Source organism: Marmota marmota, unplaced genomic scaffold (genome assembly GCF_001458135.2).
Source record: "Marmota marmota marmota unplaced genomic scaffold, marMar, whole genome shotgun sequence".
NCBI lineage: Eukaryota > Metazoa > Chordata > Mammalia > Rodentia > Sciuridae > Marmota > Marmota marmota.
In genome coordinates this window covers 2,564,479-2,580,910 of record NW_025999862.1, presented here as the reverse complement: position 1 = coordinate 2,580,910, position 16,432 = coordinate 2,564,479, and the positions used below count along the sequence as shown (strand labels likewise).

The 16,432-nt window shown below is 56.0% G+C and overlaps 1 protein-coding gene across 1 annotated transcript in view; it reads left to right on the top strand.

The window, feature by feature from the left end:
• The window catches only part of LOC107154753 (A disintegrin and metalloproteinase with thrombospondin motifs 14), a 73,230-nt gene that overhangs the window by 8,106 nt on the left and 48,692 nt on the right, over positions 1-16,432 (top strand). Inside the window, exon 2 of the mRNA XM_048809431.1 lies at positions 14,280-14,436. Coding sequence (XP_048665388.1) covers positions 14,280-14,436 — 157 coding nt within the window. The remainder of the gene's footprint in view (positions 1-14,279; positions 14,437-16,432) is intronic.

Genomic DNA, 16,432 nt, shown 5'->3' with positions numbered 1-16,432 from the left:
GGATGTGCAGTGGGGGTGGACGGGTTGGGGGGTGCACAGCTGGGGGATGCGACAGTGGGGGTGCGTAGTGGGGGATGTGCCTTGGGAGGTGCACAGTGGGGGTGCGCAGTGGGGGATGTGCAGTGGGGGTGCACGGTGGATTTGCCCCTGGACCCCGATGCCTATCCCAGGGCTCTTCCTCTTGCTTCCTGGAGGCCCATCCCCCGGGCTGGCCTGTTGAGGGGAGGTGATCGGGCGCTGTGACTTTCCAGTCCTGAGGCTGTCTGGTCTTGCAGGCTGCCTCCCTGGCCTCCCTGTGACTGGCCTTGCTGTCTGGGATTAATAACTTATTTATGATATGGAGTAAGAGCCAGACATCACCTCACTGCTGCGCCGAGCACCTCCCCTTGCAGCGAGGGCTTGTTTGATTTTTCTTCCTGGACAGCTGTGGTGTTCCCTGGCGCTGGGGGCTGGTGAGCGTGGAGGGGCTGAGCTGGTTCTCCTCCCATCCTGAGGGCACAGAGGCCGGGTGGGGTCTCAGCGAGTGCCCTCGGGGTTTCCCTGTTTCCCAGGCTTTATAGTGGAACGTTCTAAGGCCCTTTGCAGGCCCCAGCGTCTGTTTCCAGCCCCTGGGCCTTGCCCTGCCTTCCGAGCCCTAGAAGCACCACCAGCCCTAATCCCGGCAGCCCAGAGCTCCCTGTAGCACAGGCTCAGGGTCTTCTGACGGCTGCAGGTCATGAAGCCTCCCTGGTGGTCTAAGGCCATCACGGTCCCCACCCTCCCCCCGACTCTGACCTAGCTGGAAACAGCTGTGGCTGGAAAAGGCTCTGGGGGCCTCTGTGTCCCTCTTCATTTCCCAGCTGAGAGAGCGGAGGCTCAGGGGAGCCAAGGACTGGCCCAGGGTCACGCAGAGCAGGTGACCGTTCCATCAGGACTGGTGGGGCCCCACGCTCCTCCTACGGCCCCAGCAGCCTGTCCTGAGTCAGTGGAAGAGGCCTGGTGTACGTGAGCGTGACTCAAGACCATAAGCCACGGTGTGTCCGATGACACGTGATGAGGAAGATGGGCCCTGGCGTCCCGGGAGCCCCTGGGTGGGACAGGGTACCCTTAAGGTGTCTAGGAGGCTCCTCCTGCGAGGGGCTGCTCGGCTTCCCCAAGACTCCACCCGAGTCACCACGGCTGCTACTTTAACCATTTTCAAAATGTCGGTGAGGGGGCAGGTGGCAGGGACTTGTGTGAGGTACACATCACTGGTCATGGGACCACAAACGCCCTGCAGTGATGTGCTGTCATGCCGCCGAGGGAGCCGCCGTAGACAGGCGCCTGGTGGAGAAAGATCTGAAGGTGAGAGCCTCTGTCAGGACTCGGCTGGTCCCCAAGCAGACTTGTCCCCAGCAGCTTGCTGAAGGCCTTCGTCAGGCTTGGCTTTGGAGCCAGCCGCATATTTACACCTTCCCTCTGTCCAGAAAAACCCTGTCCCCTGTCCAGGGCCCCCCACCCCCTTGAGGCTAACGGGAGCCCACCCACACTGCCCAGGCACCTTCCACGGGAAGTCTGCTGGCCTGGGGGTGTGGGACATGGGATACCGTGTCACCATCACCCCCGAATGGGGAGGCTCTGGGTGAAATATGCTGTCCCCCAACCCACAGCCACCCCGTGGGAGCAGGGGGTGGTCTCTCATAAGGGGCCCGTGCCCAAGGGAGTTTGTTTTGAAGTCTGGTCCAGAGGGTGCTTGTGTAAGGTGGCTCACAACAAAGCAGGTGGCGTGAGGTGAATCAGTTCGCGTCCCCTGTGAAGCTGGAGCAGTACAGAGGCCCTGGGCGTGTGGAGGAGGAGCGATGATAGGTGACAAGTGAGACGGCTGGCATCCTGGGAACTCATAGCAGGGACAACGGTGTGAGGACCCTGTGGACACGTGTGATTCCAGGTGTGGAACAGGTCCCGGGGGCTCTCCTGTGAGCCACGTCCTGTCCCCCGGGGTGATAGCAATGCTCCTTATCAGACTGTCCTGCGCCTTGCTGTTTGGGCACCCTGGTAAGTGCAGGTCACTCCTTGGGAGCAGCCAGCCGGGGCCGTCATCGTCCCTCCTCCCCGTCCTCCTTACTGCCTTCCCTATGGGGATCCTGCTCCGCCAGGGCCTGCCTTCAGCCCCCTCTGGCTTTTGCCCACCCTCCCTGACTCCCTTATTTAAGATTTCAGCCTCCGTTCCCCACCCGGCCTTTGTGCCCGTTTTCTCTGGAGCAATTTCCACTGCCTGCCCGGGTCCCAGCTCTCCCCGACTATAGAACATTCCTTCTTCCTTTCCCATCGAAGGCTTATTTCTTGTGCGGGTGGGTGAGCGGCAGGATCTGGCCAGCTGGGATCCAGGTTCAGCCGCAGGTGACACTGCTACCGTTCCATCATTTGATGTCCCCTCAGCCCTCGACAGCACGGTGGCTCCACAGGAAGAGGGAGTTTGGGCTGCATCCCCAGCACCTGGCAGGGCCTGCCCAGCTGTTCTCTGATGAGTGAGTGAAGGAAGGAACCAGGGGCGCGGCAGGGAGGGTCGAGGAGGCGGAGTGCTGCGCAGGGTGAAGGCAGCGGGACCCTGGGGAACACCCGGTGGCTGCGGGCATCTGTGTGCTGTAACTGACCGCCGTGCTTCGGTGAGGAGTCGGAGCTCTGGAAGTCAGGAGCGTGTGCTTGAGGCTGGTCCCTGGCAGTATTTAGGTGCTACACCTGCTTTTCCCACCCTTTCCTGAGGTGGTCCGGGGTCGGTGTGTGATCAGGGCCCTGTTGTGGGGTCAGAGTCAGGTGGCATTGGGATTTTGGTGAATAGGTCATGCCTCTTTCCATCTCCTTTGCTTACTTGCCTTCTACAGGACACCTTCATCTGCCACTTGCTGCAGATCTGTGTGTGTCGGACTTGGTGACAACCATTACCTGTATGATCTCACCTGGGGGAGGCTGGGCGGGCAGCCCAGCAGCACCTGTCTGGGCCAGGCTGCTACGGGGTTGGATCAGAGGGGAGGCCTGGCTGGGACAGGGACCTCCTGGGCCCCCCTCAGGCTGGCCCTCCCCTGCTGAGGGGCTGGCTGCTTAGTTTCCTGGTGCTGGCATCGGGGGAGCTGTGGGCTTCGGCTGCGGAGCCTCCGTGACAGGAGCCCTCCTCAGCCCAGGCCTGGCAGCCCCGCCGCCTTCTGGCACTCACGGGCTTCTTCCTGTCTCCTCGTCCCGAAGCTACAGCCGCAGCCAGGACTTGGGGCCAAGCAGGGGGCTCGGCAATGCTCCCGGCCGAGCATGGTGGGCTATAATGGTGGCGCCTCCAAGCCACGTGGCTCCTGGGCACTGGGAAGTGGAAATTGTGGGTGGCTGCAGGCCCAGCGAGGTCCGCACTCTCCTGGGCTCCGGGGAAGCGTTTGCGGCTGAAGGCGAGCTTCTGAGACCTACAGGTGAGAGCCCTGCCACTGCGCCAGGACCCCTGCTTCTGCCGGATGAGGAGGGGGTGGATACAAAGTCACACCCCCTTCTTTAAGAACAGTCATTAAGTGTTCGATGACCTGAGCAACTTATTTCTAGTTTGCTAGAGAACAGAGTTACTAGTCTCCACCATCATCGTCATTGAAAACATCAGAGGTGCTACTAATTCTTGTCATTAGAGAGGTACTGCTGATGATTGTCCTTACACTGTGGGCTTCCCAGCGTGGCTGGCTGTGGCATTGACTTGCCCTTGGCTACCAGGAAATCACAGCCCCTCATCCCTAACTCCTTCTGGGGTCCACCTCCCTTGTTGGAGCAATTTGGGCAAATTATTCTTCACTCACAGAAGAGTGGCACCTTGCAGGGAAGAGATGATCAGGTCCTGAGACGGCACTGGGCCCAGGTTCAGTGTGGTCTCAGGGCCCTTGGTCGCAGCAGGAGAAGTGTGAGAACCCAGCCTGTCTGGACGCCACCCCTCCCCCTGCCCCATTTAGGGCACACATACGTGGTCCACTCATTTCCTCTCTTTCTTGCCCACTTCCTACAATACAATAGACTCATTCTGGTTGAGCCTCCACCGCACCCACCCCATGCTGTCTTCTTTTTCTTTTTGATCTGGGCGATTGAACCCAGGGGCCCTTAAACACTGAACCACATCCCCAGCCCCCCTTTTTAAATACTTTATTTAGAGACAGGGTCTTGCTAAGTTGCTGAGGTTGGCTTTGAGCTAGTGATCCTCCTGCCTCAGCCTCCTGGGCGCTGGGATTACAAGCATGTGCCACCATGCCCGGCTTCTTCTTTCTAAGAAGAGACACGGACTGTCCCTTAGACATTCTTTTTAATGTCAGACATTTCGTTGGATGCCTCCAGAGTTTAGGCGTGTGGCTCTCGGCTCTGGCTGCACATCCGAACCCCTGGGTGTCTCCAAGAATATGCTGATGGCCAAGCCCCACCCACTGAGAGTTGATTCCATGGGTCTGGCGTCTGGCCTGGGTGACAGTTCTGCAAATTCCTCAGGTGACTTTGATGAGCATCAAGGCACAAGGACCACTGCTGTAGCCTTCCGGAAAGTAGACTCTGTGTTTGACAGAGAAACTAGGCTCATGATGTGGGGGCCAGGAGAGCCAGGCCAAGGAAGGAGGGAAAGAGAAGACCTCACGCTGCTGCTGGCCAGGCCCAGGAGGGACGTCCCACAGGCCTTATTTCAGTTCATCCTCCCAAAGCTTTGGCTTTGGATGTGGAAACCGAGGCTTGGAGAAGGCCTCAGGTGTGCCACCATCTGGGAAGAGCCCCAGCTGGGGATGGAATCTCAGGTGTGTCACTCCCCAGCCTCTGAACCGCTTGGCAGGACAGTGGGGAACAGAAAAGGAGGGTTCTGTTGTGTGGGTGCTATGGGTTGAATCTGGAGCTTCCTCCAAAGGCCCGTGTTGAAGGCTTGGTGGCCAGCCTGTGGTGCTCTTGGAGCTGGTGGAACCTGGGGAGGTGTGGCCTGTAGAAGGAAGTGAGGTCACTGGGGATATTGGGACTGTGGTCCCTTCCTGTCTCTCTCTTTGCTTTCAGCTGCTGTGAGGTGAGCAGCTTTGCTCCACCACATGCTCCCCACCACGGTGTTCTGCTTCGCCACAGGCCCAAGACAATAGAGCCACACAGACTGGAACCACTGAAACGAAGCCAGAATAAACCTTTTCTCTTTTTAAGTTCATTATTTCAGGCATTTTGTCACAGGGACAGACATTGAACACGAGTTTGTTTCCTCCCTCCCCCCTCCACCTCCCAAATGGTCTTAGGAAAGGGAAGTTACATAATTATTGCCCTCTCATTTTAGTAGGCAATCATTCTGTGCAGAATCGGCTTTCCTTTTGCAACAAGGAAATCATAGAAAAGTTAGATAATACCTGGAAATTTAAAAAGAAGGAAATCGCATATGATTTTGCCATCCAGAGACAACTCCCTAGCAGCTGGGTATGTCTCCAACCCACCTTCATCTGTACGTATTTTTTACCTTTAAAATCACCCTCTTCCAGACTTTTCCCCTAAGCATGCTCAACCACTGGTACCCCCTCCTCCCCCAGGGATATCGTCCCATTTACTAAGCAGCTCAAACCCAGGCCACAGTGCAGCCAGAAGTTAGGGTCAAACCCTCCTGTGGTTCCAGAGTGTTGCTCCCAGCCCTGAGCCCCCTGCTCCCTTCTTGAGTGACAGGGGTTCCAATGATGATGACAATGATGATGATCATGATGGCAAATGCAAACCCTTACTTAGTCCTGGGCGCATGGCCAGGTCCGTGCTAGGTTCCCAGGTACGATCTCTACAAGATGGTGCTGCTATAATCCCAGAGCACCGGGATGTCGAGCAACTTGCCCCAGATTATATGATTTGGACGGCAGAGCCGGAATCTCAACTCTCCTGGCTCTGCCACTTGGCTCCCGGCCCTAGGGTCTCAGCGTTCACCCACCCACCCACCCACCCACCGTGTTGCCCACCCACCCACCGTGTTGCCTCTCCTAGAAGGAGGGATTCGCACCACGCTGGGCTGGGCTCTGCAAGACCTCAGCAGCCTTTCACCCGGTCCCTCCCAGGGCCTGCCAAGGACATGACCCTGGGAACTGAGCCCAGTGGTCACCCCAGATGACCGCCTGCAGCTGCTGCGGCCTCGCTCTTCCCGGTGTTCCCCCCGGGTGTTGGCCCACTCTGGGAATGCTCCTGTCGCCCCTCCGGGGCATGGCAGAACATGCCAGTGGAGGGCAAGTCTGACTGTTTTGGGCCCCATCCTCCAAGGGCTCCTTGTTCCTGCCTGTCCCCTAGGGCTGCAGCTAGGTCTGAATCAGCTTGTAGACTTTCCTTGGCTGGGGCCAAGGTCTTGGCTGCCCCAGCCTCCAGCAGCACTCCTGTGGTTGGGGCTTCCACATCAGGTTTGAATTATATGGAATCTCAGCGTCTGCGTGCTTTCAACCCAGCCACGCTGACTCACGCTGCACTGTGGCGGGTGACCTACGTGCTGTGTATGTGTCTCCCTGTGTCTCTCTTCTCCCTAATGTGCATTTTTTTTTTCATACCAGAGATTTAACCCAGGGACATTTGACCATTGAGCCACATCCCCAGCCCTTCTTATATTTTATGTTGAGACAGGGTCTCACTAAATTGCTTAGGCTCTCGCTAAGTTGCTGAGGCTGGCCTTGAACTCATGATCCTCCTTCCTCAGCCTCCTGAGTTGCTGGGATTATAGGCAGGTGCCACTGTCTCTGGCTATTTTTTTTTTTAAACTACCTTGATGAGATGTAAGTCATGTACCATGTAACTCACCCTGTGTAAAGTGTACAATTCAATGGATTTTGTTGTATTCCCTGATACATGCAACCATCCTCATAGTCAATTTTAGAAGATATTCATCAGCTCAAAAAGAAATATGGGCCCTTTAGCTTCCCCCCCCACAACTCCTCCTTACCCAGCCCCTGGCAACCACTAACCTATTTCTGACTTCTATACATTTATATAAATGCACTTATATCTGGTCTTTGAGGTCTGGTTCTTTGAGGTGGCATAGTGTTTTCTGAGTTCATTCGTGTTATGGTGTGTATCAGTACTTCATTCCTTTTCACGACTGGGTAATATTCCATGGTGCGATATGCCAGGCTTGGTTTATTTGTTCTTTCATAGATGGGCATGAAGATTTCCACCATTTGGCTGCTGGGAGTAATGCTTCTATAAACACCCACTGGCATGGTTTTGTTGTAGACATATGTTTTTGTTTCTTTGGGCTTATTCCAAGAAGTGAAGTTTCTGGATCAGGCGGCCATTCCATTAAATCACTCGAGGAACTGCCAGACTATTTTCCAAGTGACCACACCATGTTACATTCCCACCAGCAAAGCCTGGGGTTCTGATTTCTCCACATCTTTGCTGTTATCAGACTTGGACTCTAGCCGTTCCAGTGGGCGTAAAGGGTGGTTTTGATTGGCATCACCCTGGTGACTAATGATACTGAACATTTTTTTCATGTGCTTATTGGCCATTAAGATATATTCCTTGGAGACATGTCTATTCAGATCCCTTGCCCATTTTTAAATGGGGTTATTTGTCTTTTAATTATCAAGTTTTAAGAGTTTTTAAAATATATTCCAGATCCAAGTCCTTATTAGGAGAGCAGAGGCTGCTCTGGTGTCTTTTTGCACCCCACCCCGTCAGCCCTGGCATGCAGTAGGTGCTCTGTGCAGATGTGAGGACATGCCAGGAGAAGGGATCTGGGGCATCTTGAAGAGTCCTGGCAGGAGCCGGGTCCCAGGGTGTCGGGTGTGTAGGGTGGGGCTGCCCTCCCTTGTCATGAACCACAGACAGCAGCCCAGCCTGACCCCTTGGGGGGGTCTGCACCCTGCAGTTTACGCTGGGTGCTGTTTTCAGCTGAACCCATTTTGCAGGAACCACCAGAGGTTGGGGGATTTGATCCCTGGGCTCACGTTTCCCCCTTGATTTTGGTTTGAGCAAGCAGGAAAAGGGTAGTGCTGTTTGCAGAGTTGGGAAAGACAGGGAAAGGAGTGAGTCTGGGAGTCACACCAGGGTTCCATGGAGATCAGGACTCCACCACGGGGCTGTTGGATGATCACATAAGGACTTCCGGGAGGAGTCAGGGCTGCGGATGTAATTTGGGAATCACCTGCGAACACCTAGTCTCTTAAGCCAGGATTGAGGAAATGCCCAGGAGAGTGTGTGGTTAGAGGAGACCAGAAAAAGAAGTGATCGCTAGCTTTGGTCACGTAGTGGTCACAGGTGAGGAGCCTCCAGGAAGTCGTGGCTCTAAAAGTCACTTGGCGTGTGTAGAGGGGCACAGAGGGAGTGGGTGTGGAGGCAAGTGGTGTCCTGGGGTGGCAGCTGGGCAGGGACGGGGGCAGGGACAGAGGGGACAGCATGTGATGCTGGGAAGAGGGGTGCTGAGTACAGGAGCTGAGCCCTTGAAGAGGTGAGAGGGAGGTGACCCTGGGCACAGGGTGCAGGAGGAGGGCCCAGTGGGGGAGGGCTGTTCGTCGTCAGGTGGTGGGAGCCCTGGAGTTGGGGCGGGGGCAGTGCTGGGAGTCTGGCCATTTGGAGACCTGGAACGGACATGGACCGCGGGAATGCAGCACCACCCCAGCAGCGTCACGCACATGTGCCATGTGTGGTTGGGTTTCAGGTGAGAGCCGAGGATATCTGCGTGTGTCACCTCCGTCAATGTGTGACCATCGAGTAGGGGGGTGTGGTTGGGCTGAACCAGGGCAGAGGAGCTTCTCTGGGAGAGCAGGAAGGGTTGGGGGAGAGAGTTATGGGTGTTCATATGAGAATCACGGTGTGCGTGGGACGCCAGGTGTGAGGCGTGGGGGAGGGGGTGAGGCCTTGGTGGGGGAGGGGGCTAGCTGTGCTGGGTTGAGTGAGCCAGGCGGTGGTGGGAAGCAAGGAGGCACTGCACTCGAGGTGGCCGAGGTTTTAGCAGTTGCAGGAGACACATGGTCTAGGGAGAGAGTGAGGTGGAGGTGGCTGGGAGAGATGCAGGGTGCTGGGTGGGGGACATCCAGCGCCCCTCAGGAACCCGGTGGAAACCATCTCTGTTCCTCACCCCACACTCCAGCTTCCTCTCATTTGTTCAGAGGAAGCAGCTTCAAGGCCTGATTTGCTGGAAGCTTAGAACCTGGGACAGCACCGCCAGCCCAGGGTTCCCGGTGGCAATAAGACCCTCGTGATGAAGTTTCTGGACCGAGTTCAGGAGGGATGCGCTCTCTTAGGCAGTGGTAGGATGGCTGGCTAGCAGGTAGCTCTTCCAGCTTTTTTCTCTTCTGAGAGGCACAAGATAAGCCAGCCATGCGAGGAGGAAGAGGAGGAGCCCCAGCCCACCCCGTGATTGGCTCCACGGACTGCTGTCTTGAAATGGGTCCCCTCTCTAGGTATATAGGAAGGTTGGGGCACCCAAGGGGACAGCAAGGGGACTCGGGACGCCCCTTCCTAGAGGGCCTGTGGCTACCCTTTCAGAGCCATCTGGACCTATCTGGACTATAGATTGTCCTTCCTCATTCTCTCTGCACCTGATGGCACAGTTAGAGGTCCCCCGTGTCTAAGCCTGGACTTCTGGTCCATCTGAGAATGTTTCCGGTCCCCATGGATCTTTTCCTCTGCCTCCCTTGAGGTCTGCTGTTTGGCTCGGTGCACCCTTGCCTCCCGATTGAAAGCACACACATGCAGCTTTAGAAGTGAACACATCTGCGCATACGCATGTACACGTATGTACAGATCTCAAAATGACTTGGCTTTCACTCTGTGCTACCATATTTGGGACCTCATTCTGCCAGTAGACATCTACCGACTCGTGACCGACTGAATTTGCTCAGTTAGGCCCAGAGCAGGTCACAAGGGGATATCTAAGGCAGCCCTCACCTCTCCACTTACCATGTGACCAGGTCTTCTTCAGTGCCCTGGAATTACACTATGGACTTGGGGCCTCCCTGAGGGGAGCCTAGAATGGAAAACCTCAGAGAGTGTGGCCCGGAGGCCTCTGGATCAAATGATGTCACCAGTCACAACAGAAAATTCAAATAGTCCTCCTCACCCTGACCCCTAACCAGCCACCCACCTCCCAGGAAAGACACCGAAGAACGGCCACATGAAAGGGAGTTTAGATCAAGGCTGGGGTGGCCGGGCCCGCTCATGGAGAGACTGGCTGAGGGCCGTGTGGCATGTGGCTCCACGGCATGTCATCAGTGATTTTTTTGTTTTGTTTTTATTGCATGAAGAGCCTTTCCAGGGTGTATTTCCTACTTTTGAACTGTTTGCAAAAAAGTTGGTGAAAATAGATATGGCTGGCTTTTATTTTCCGGCCTACCAGAGTTTAGATTCCCACTTATTCTTGATTTTTTATCCCGAAATTTGATTTGATCTTAGTGCTTTCAAATTAACCACCACTTTTCAGAAATATAAACATCTCATAAATTGAGAGAAATGGGGGTAATTTAGTGAAGAGGCAGGGAGCCAGAAAGCGCTGCTTGCCAGTCTGTCTGCCCTGAGTGGTGCCTGGCTTCCTGGCCAGGGCAGAGATTCAAGGGAACTTGGGCCAAACCTCTCACTGTGCAGAGGGGCAGCAGGGGTCTGTGGGGACAGGCTGGGCCCAGGCCGCCCAGGTGGGTCACACCTAGGAGTGCTTGATGAAGTTTAATGATAGCTGGCGCCGGGCACTAGGGCTGACCTTGCCCAGCCGTCCTCTCCAGGACGAGCATCCCTGAGGCCCAGCGGAGCCGAACCTGGGCAAGGCCCAGGCACGATGCACGGGCAGGACAAGAAGAGTCAAGGGAAGGGTCTGCCCTTGATCCCTGGAAAGGCTGGTAGGACACGCAGTCCCAAAGGAAGTGAGAAACTCATTTCCCAGCTTGCTTGGCTCCTTTGTCCTCAACAGTCAGGGCAGGCAGAGTCTTCACCCCAGGGTGAGGCCTGGGGACAGGGAGGCTGGACCAGACCCAGGAGCCTGTGGAGTCCACCTGTGGAGGGGAAGAGCTGAGTGAGGGACACCAAGGGGCTTTGTGGGGCTCAGAATCCTTTTAGGCCAATGACACCGAGAAGCAGGAAGGGATTGTTCCTCTTACAGGTCGTGTGCTGTGGGGGGTGGGCGGCCTCCCAGGAAGGCTTTGCCTGGAGCAGGAAGGCGCATCCCTGCCCCGCACTGTCACACAGAGGCCTGGGATCTGTAGGTGGGATTAGGGAAGGCATGCTTCCTTGTGCCCAGTGGCCCACGAGGGCAGAAGCAGGTCCAGAGATGACCTGAAGTAATCAGGAGCTGCACGGAGCTGGTCCTGTCCTCGTGCTGACCCTTGCTGGGTGACTTTGGGCAGATCACTTAATCTTTCTGAACATGTTTGCTCATCCACGAAATGGGTCTCACATTAGTGCCTATGCCACAGGCCGAGCACACAACGATGGTGAGATGATCTGTGTAAACGTGAGTGGCGGGCACTACCGTCAGTAATAACGGTGACAATAAGACTGTTTATAGAGGGCGGGATGTAGGGTGTGCTCTTTAGCTCAGTAAAATGTGAGGAGTGACCTCACAGAGTGTGTTGTGAGAGGGAGGAAGCTCTCTGTCACAGGAGGTGACAAGCAAAAGAAGAGCCCCTGCTGGTTTTGTCGCTGGGGGCGGGAAGCCTCAGACCGACAGGCAGGAGGCCCTTGGGGTCCGTGGGGTCCGTGGGGCATTGTGGCTCAGAAGGCAGCGGCTCACAGCTCAGCCCTACACCGTGCAGGTCATTCTGGAACTCTTTCTTCTGACGAGGCCATGTGGACTGAGGCAGGGACTGGCAGGTTCGGAGGGGACCCCTTCGTGCGGTTGGTTAACGAAGTCCCAGAATAGAGGAGGGCCTGGGAGAGGCGTCCAGCCTGGGCCCCAGAGGTTTGGGGGAGACTTCTGCCTTCTGGTCTGGAGGCTTCTTCTTGTCAGCCTGCTTCAGAGAGGGGTGAGGGCCTGACACCTCAGGCCACCTGCCTGGTCTGGCTCTGGGTGGGCCTGGGCAGGGAAGGTCTCTGGCTTTGCCTGTTCTGAGGGCAGAAACGGCCTCCAACCTCCCGTTCAGACAGCGGTACAGGAGGGCATGGTGGGGGACATGGCCCAGAGCCTCTTCAGAAGCCCTCATGTCCACAGGGCTGCAGCAGTTCTGGTGTGTGCCCTGGAGACCACCCGCTGTCCCTTTTGTCCTCCACCCTGGCGTATCTTGAAGACGGGCTTCCCTCAGGAGGTTCTGCAGGTGGTAGAGGCCCTGGGATTTGGCAACACTGTCCCTTATGCCTCCACATCGTGGCCCAGGGGACCCTCTACGTAGTATGCCCTTCCATCCTAGGTGGGCTGCTTTCGAAGCCCCACCAATTTCTCCCATCTTTCCCTGCATTTGTCCCCCTCCTCTGACTATGGATGTCTGGTGGCTGCCGATCCCAGGGTGACTATGTGACTCAACCTGGACCCCACAGCCCTCCCTTGGATTGTGCTTATGGGACCGTGAGGGGAGGGTCTCGTCTCTGGTGGCCAAGAGAAAATGTGTCTGCAAGCAAATCTCTACCTGCCTGAGAGGATGGAGCTGACGCGGGGCAGCCGAGGGCATCTGGTTCCTTTACGTCAGTCCCTGTCCCTGCTGGGGTTTGTCATGGGGCCTACACATTCCCCTTTGGGCATGTGCGAGGGGTTCGAGTTGAAGTTTTATTTCTTGCAACCTGGTGTGTACCCATCCTCCAGGACTCCTCTGGGACACCTGGTCACGCCCCAACGTAGCACTGGGCAGGACAGTCTGTCACTCAGAGGACGAGCAACTCCTAGCCAAAGTTCTTCCTCCCTGCCCAGGGCACAGAATGGTGCAAAGTTAAAGTGCTTTGAGTGAATGAAAATGTGCTCGGTGTCAGGCTCGATGCTGACGTTTTAACAGGCACCCCGGGACCTTTGCACGCCACTGCTTGTCATCTGATCAGATGGTTCCTGGGGAAGCTGCAAACTCATGACAATAATGCTGCCCTTTTCCCTGAAAGATTCTCGGCCTCCTGATGGGGACTGTGATGAGCTCTGGAAGGCTGCCTTCTTGGTTTTGACCCAGAAGCATGTTTTCATTTTCATCCACTCGTGTGAGAGGGTGTTAAAAGCTGGGTTGTTGCTGGGGTGGGTGTTCAGTGGACCGGGAGGGACCCCATGATGCAGCTCCAGAACAGGCTGAGCTGGAGAAACGGGTGCAATTGGGTTGCCTCAAGTGGCTGCTTTAAAAAGGGAGTTCAGAGCCAGGTGCAGTGGTGCACACCTGTAGTCCAGCTGGGAGGCTGAGATGGGAGGACGAGGAGGTCAAGGCCAGCCTTGGCAACATGGCAAGATCCCCCATCTCAACAAAACAAAGCAAAGCAAATCAAGAAACAGAAAGAAAAAGAAATGCAAATGGCCAGGGTCCAGTTGACTTATGGAAATTGACATGCCCCATCCCCTGAATGCTGTACGCACTCAGTGGATGTTTGGTGAATGAGTGAACAGTTCCCACACGTATTTATTTATTAACGCCTAATCTTTTCCACGCACTGTGGTAGGTGGGCTGGTCTCACACAGATGAGGTGTGTGTGTGCGCTCCTGTCTCTGCATTTGCAGGCAAACACACATATGTTAACGCACGTCTATTTCTATGTTTTATTGGCCCCTTTGATTATTGCCTTCCTTGGTGGCTAATATCATATTTGCCTGGCTTGGCCAAGATTATGTTTTTATTTCCACAGCTGACCCCTGGTTTTTTTTTTTTAAGGGAATATTTTGATGCATGCAAAAAATTAGATGGAAAACAGAATGTGTGGTCTTGTGTGAAATCATTTCTCATGGGGGAGCATTAGCTGCCCCCTGCCCTGGCGTAAGTGCACACATGCTTTACACGTGCTGACACAGGGGCCCTTTATTCTGGAGTGGAGGCCACCGCCCACCTAAGAGGTGACCGGCCTTTGTTGCTAGGATTTCCCACTCTGCTCACTGGTAAGGCCAAATCCACGTGATGTCCTTGGGTTGGGATGTGGCCCTTGGTGTGTGAGCTCATCCCTTGTGACTTTCACACTTCTGCCACTTTTAGAGCCACTGACCCTTGGTTCAAATAAAATTTTATCAGAGTCCCGCACAGTAAACCTGGCTCTACTTTGCTCCAGGTAGGGATGGCCCCACCCGCTCCGCTTCCCACGCACTCCCTCCGCTTCCCTGACATACGAAGTTCTGGATCCCAAGCCAGGAGGCCTGCCAAAGGCCACCCGTTGGCACTGATGGACGCCCGCCTGTCTTGTGCCGTGTCTTCACATCTCTTCTCTTTCTTCCCTCCTGCTGGCCGCACCCCTGCCAGGCGGGCCTCATCCGCACAGACAGCTCCGACTACTTCATCGAGCCTCTGGAGCGAGGGCAGCAGGAGACGGAGGCCAGCGGGAGGACCCATGTGGTGTACCGCCGGGAAGCCGTCCAGCGGGAGTGGGCAGAACCTCACGGGGACCTTCACAATGAAGGTAGGATGTGGGCAGGGTCCCAAACGCGACCCTTGTGTACACTTCTGGGGTAACTTCTGGCCTCAATCTCTCAGTGCCCGGCCTCAGTTTTCTCACCTATAAAATGAGACTGGGCCACACAGACCTGCAGTCCCAGCCGAGAAACCCCAGTGGGTTGGAGGAGCCTCTCCGACTGGCTGGAATGGGGGCCCCAGGAGCCACTCATGTCCTGAACTCTGATCCTTGGTCCTCTAGACTCGCTGAGGGGCTGGCCTTCCTCCCCAGGGCTATCTCTGAGCAAGGCAGGAGGTGGAGTGGCTGCAGTTTGTCTTTCCCCTAACACTAATTCCACCCTGTAGAAGCTGCAGGAAGGAAGTTCTCAAGGAGCTTGGGGAAGCTGCCTGATGTCAGGCCATTGAGATCAGCTTAGCCTCCAGTGGCCCATTTCAAACTCCTGCCTCCAACTCTCTACGCTGTGACCTTTGTCAAGTTCCTGAATGTCTCTGAGCCTCGTTTTCCTAGCCAGGGAAGTGGGGACGATCAGTGTCTACCTGCTAGATATTATTTGTATTGATGAGAGTGACTATAGAAATCCCAGCACGGACTTGGCATACAGTAGGTGCTTGATAAATGGTAGCTTTCATGCTTGTTCCTGGGGGTAACTCCTGGCGTGTCAGGGTGGGCACCCCTGCATCCTGGTGGCCAACAGAGGGGCCTGAACACGGGCAGCACTCAGGACCCATGCATGGCTGAGTGAATGAGACAAAGCGTGACGGGTGCTCGTCCTGGGCCTGCAGCCAACTTCAGGTCACACTCAGCTTTCTCGTGAAGCCCCTTTGGCCAAGAGTTGGTGACGAGACCTGGGTGGAATCTGGTCCTGGGAGGGTCACACCCTCATGCCTGGGTCCCGTGAAGGAATGCCTGGAAACCAGTTGTCCCCACATACAGTGCCTCCCTTGAAGCCCCAGCTGCTCCCTGAGTGTCACTCAGAAGAGGAACCACAGAGGGTTCTGCAGGCCTGGGGCGTGCGAGCTCCGAGGACTGGCATGGAGCTCAGGAGGTGGCTGGCAGTGGGCACTGTCCCCACCATGGCTGAGAAGGGCCATAAATCTCCTTTGGATTTTATTTGAGGCCAATTTTGAATCAATAGGCCATAAATCCTCCTTCTGGGGAGAGGCCTGAGGGAAGTCCAGCCCCACTGCTGTGAACCGGAGCGAAACTCCTCATCTGCCCATGGGCCTGGCAGTGGGCAGCCAAAGTGCTGAGCTCCAAAGTCGGAGTCCAAGTGCCGGGAAACGGGGATGTGTCTCTTCCGTACCCCAGGATGCCTGGCTGAAACTCGCGTGGGCAGCCCACCTGTGGCCCTTCCTCAGAAATACAAGGGACAATAGAGGGCTTTCTTGCACACCTGTGACCTGATTTGAGGGCAGCAATGGGCGTGCACCCTGCATGTGGGGACATGTGCCTGGGCCTGCCTTTCTCCATGTTACCTGCTGGAGGGAGAGGAAAGGCTTCCTCCAGCTCTGGGTCTGCTTCTCAGCATGGAAGGAAAGAAATGGCCCAGAGCAGGTCAGCAGCCAGCCCTTGGAGGACTTGCCCTCAGCCTGGGCAGCCCCATCTCTGCCTGCCCCCATCCTGTCAGGTGCCCCCTCCCCTAGTCCGTCAGGCCCTGGAGTGCTGTTTGCTCCTTCCCCATGCAGGCCGGGAGGTCGTGGAGGACAGATACTCAGGCTCCATGGTCCTGTCATTCCGTGGCTCCTCTCCATGCTGGGGAGCGGGAGGGGAGACTCAGGGCCCCACTGGACAGGCTTGCTAGCCTAGCTGAGTCCCTGGGGCTTCCTGCCTCCTGGGCCCCTGCCACAGTCTGGCTGGGCACAAATGCCGCAGTCTGGCTGGGCACACAATCACGAGCCACCACACAGCTTGTAGATTCAAACAGCAACTCTTTATTCCCGAACTCACACCAGCCGTCTACAATCACGTTCTGGGGAAATCCACGTTCTCTGCCCAAATCCAC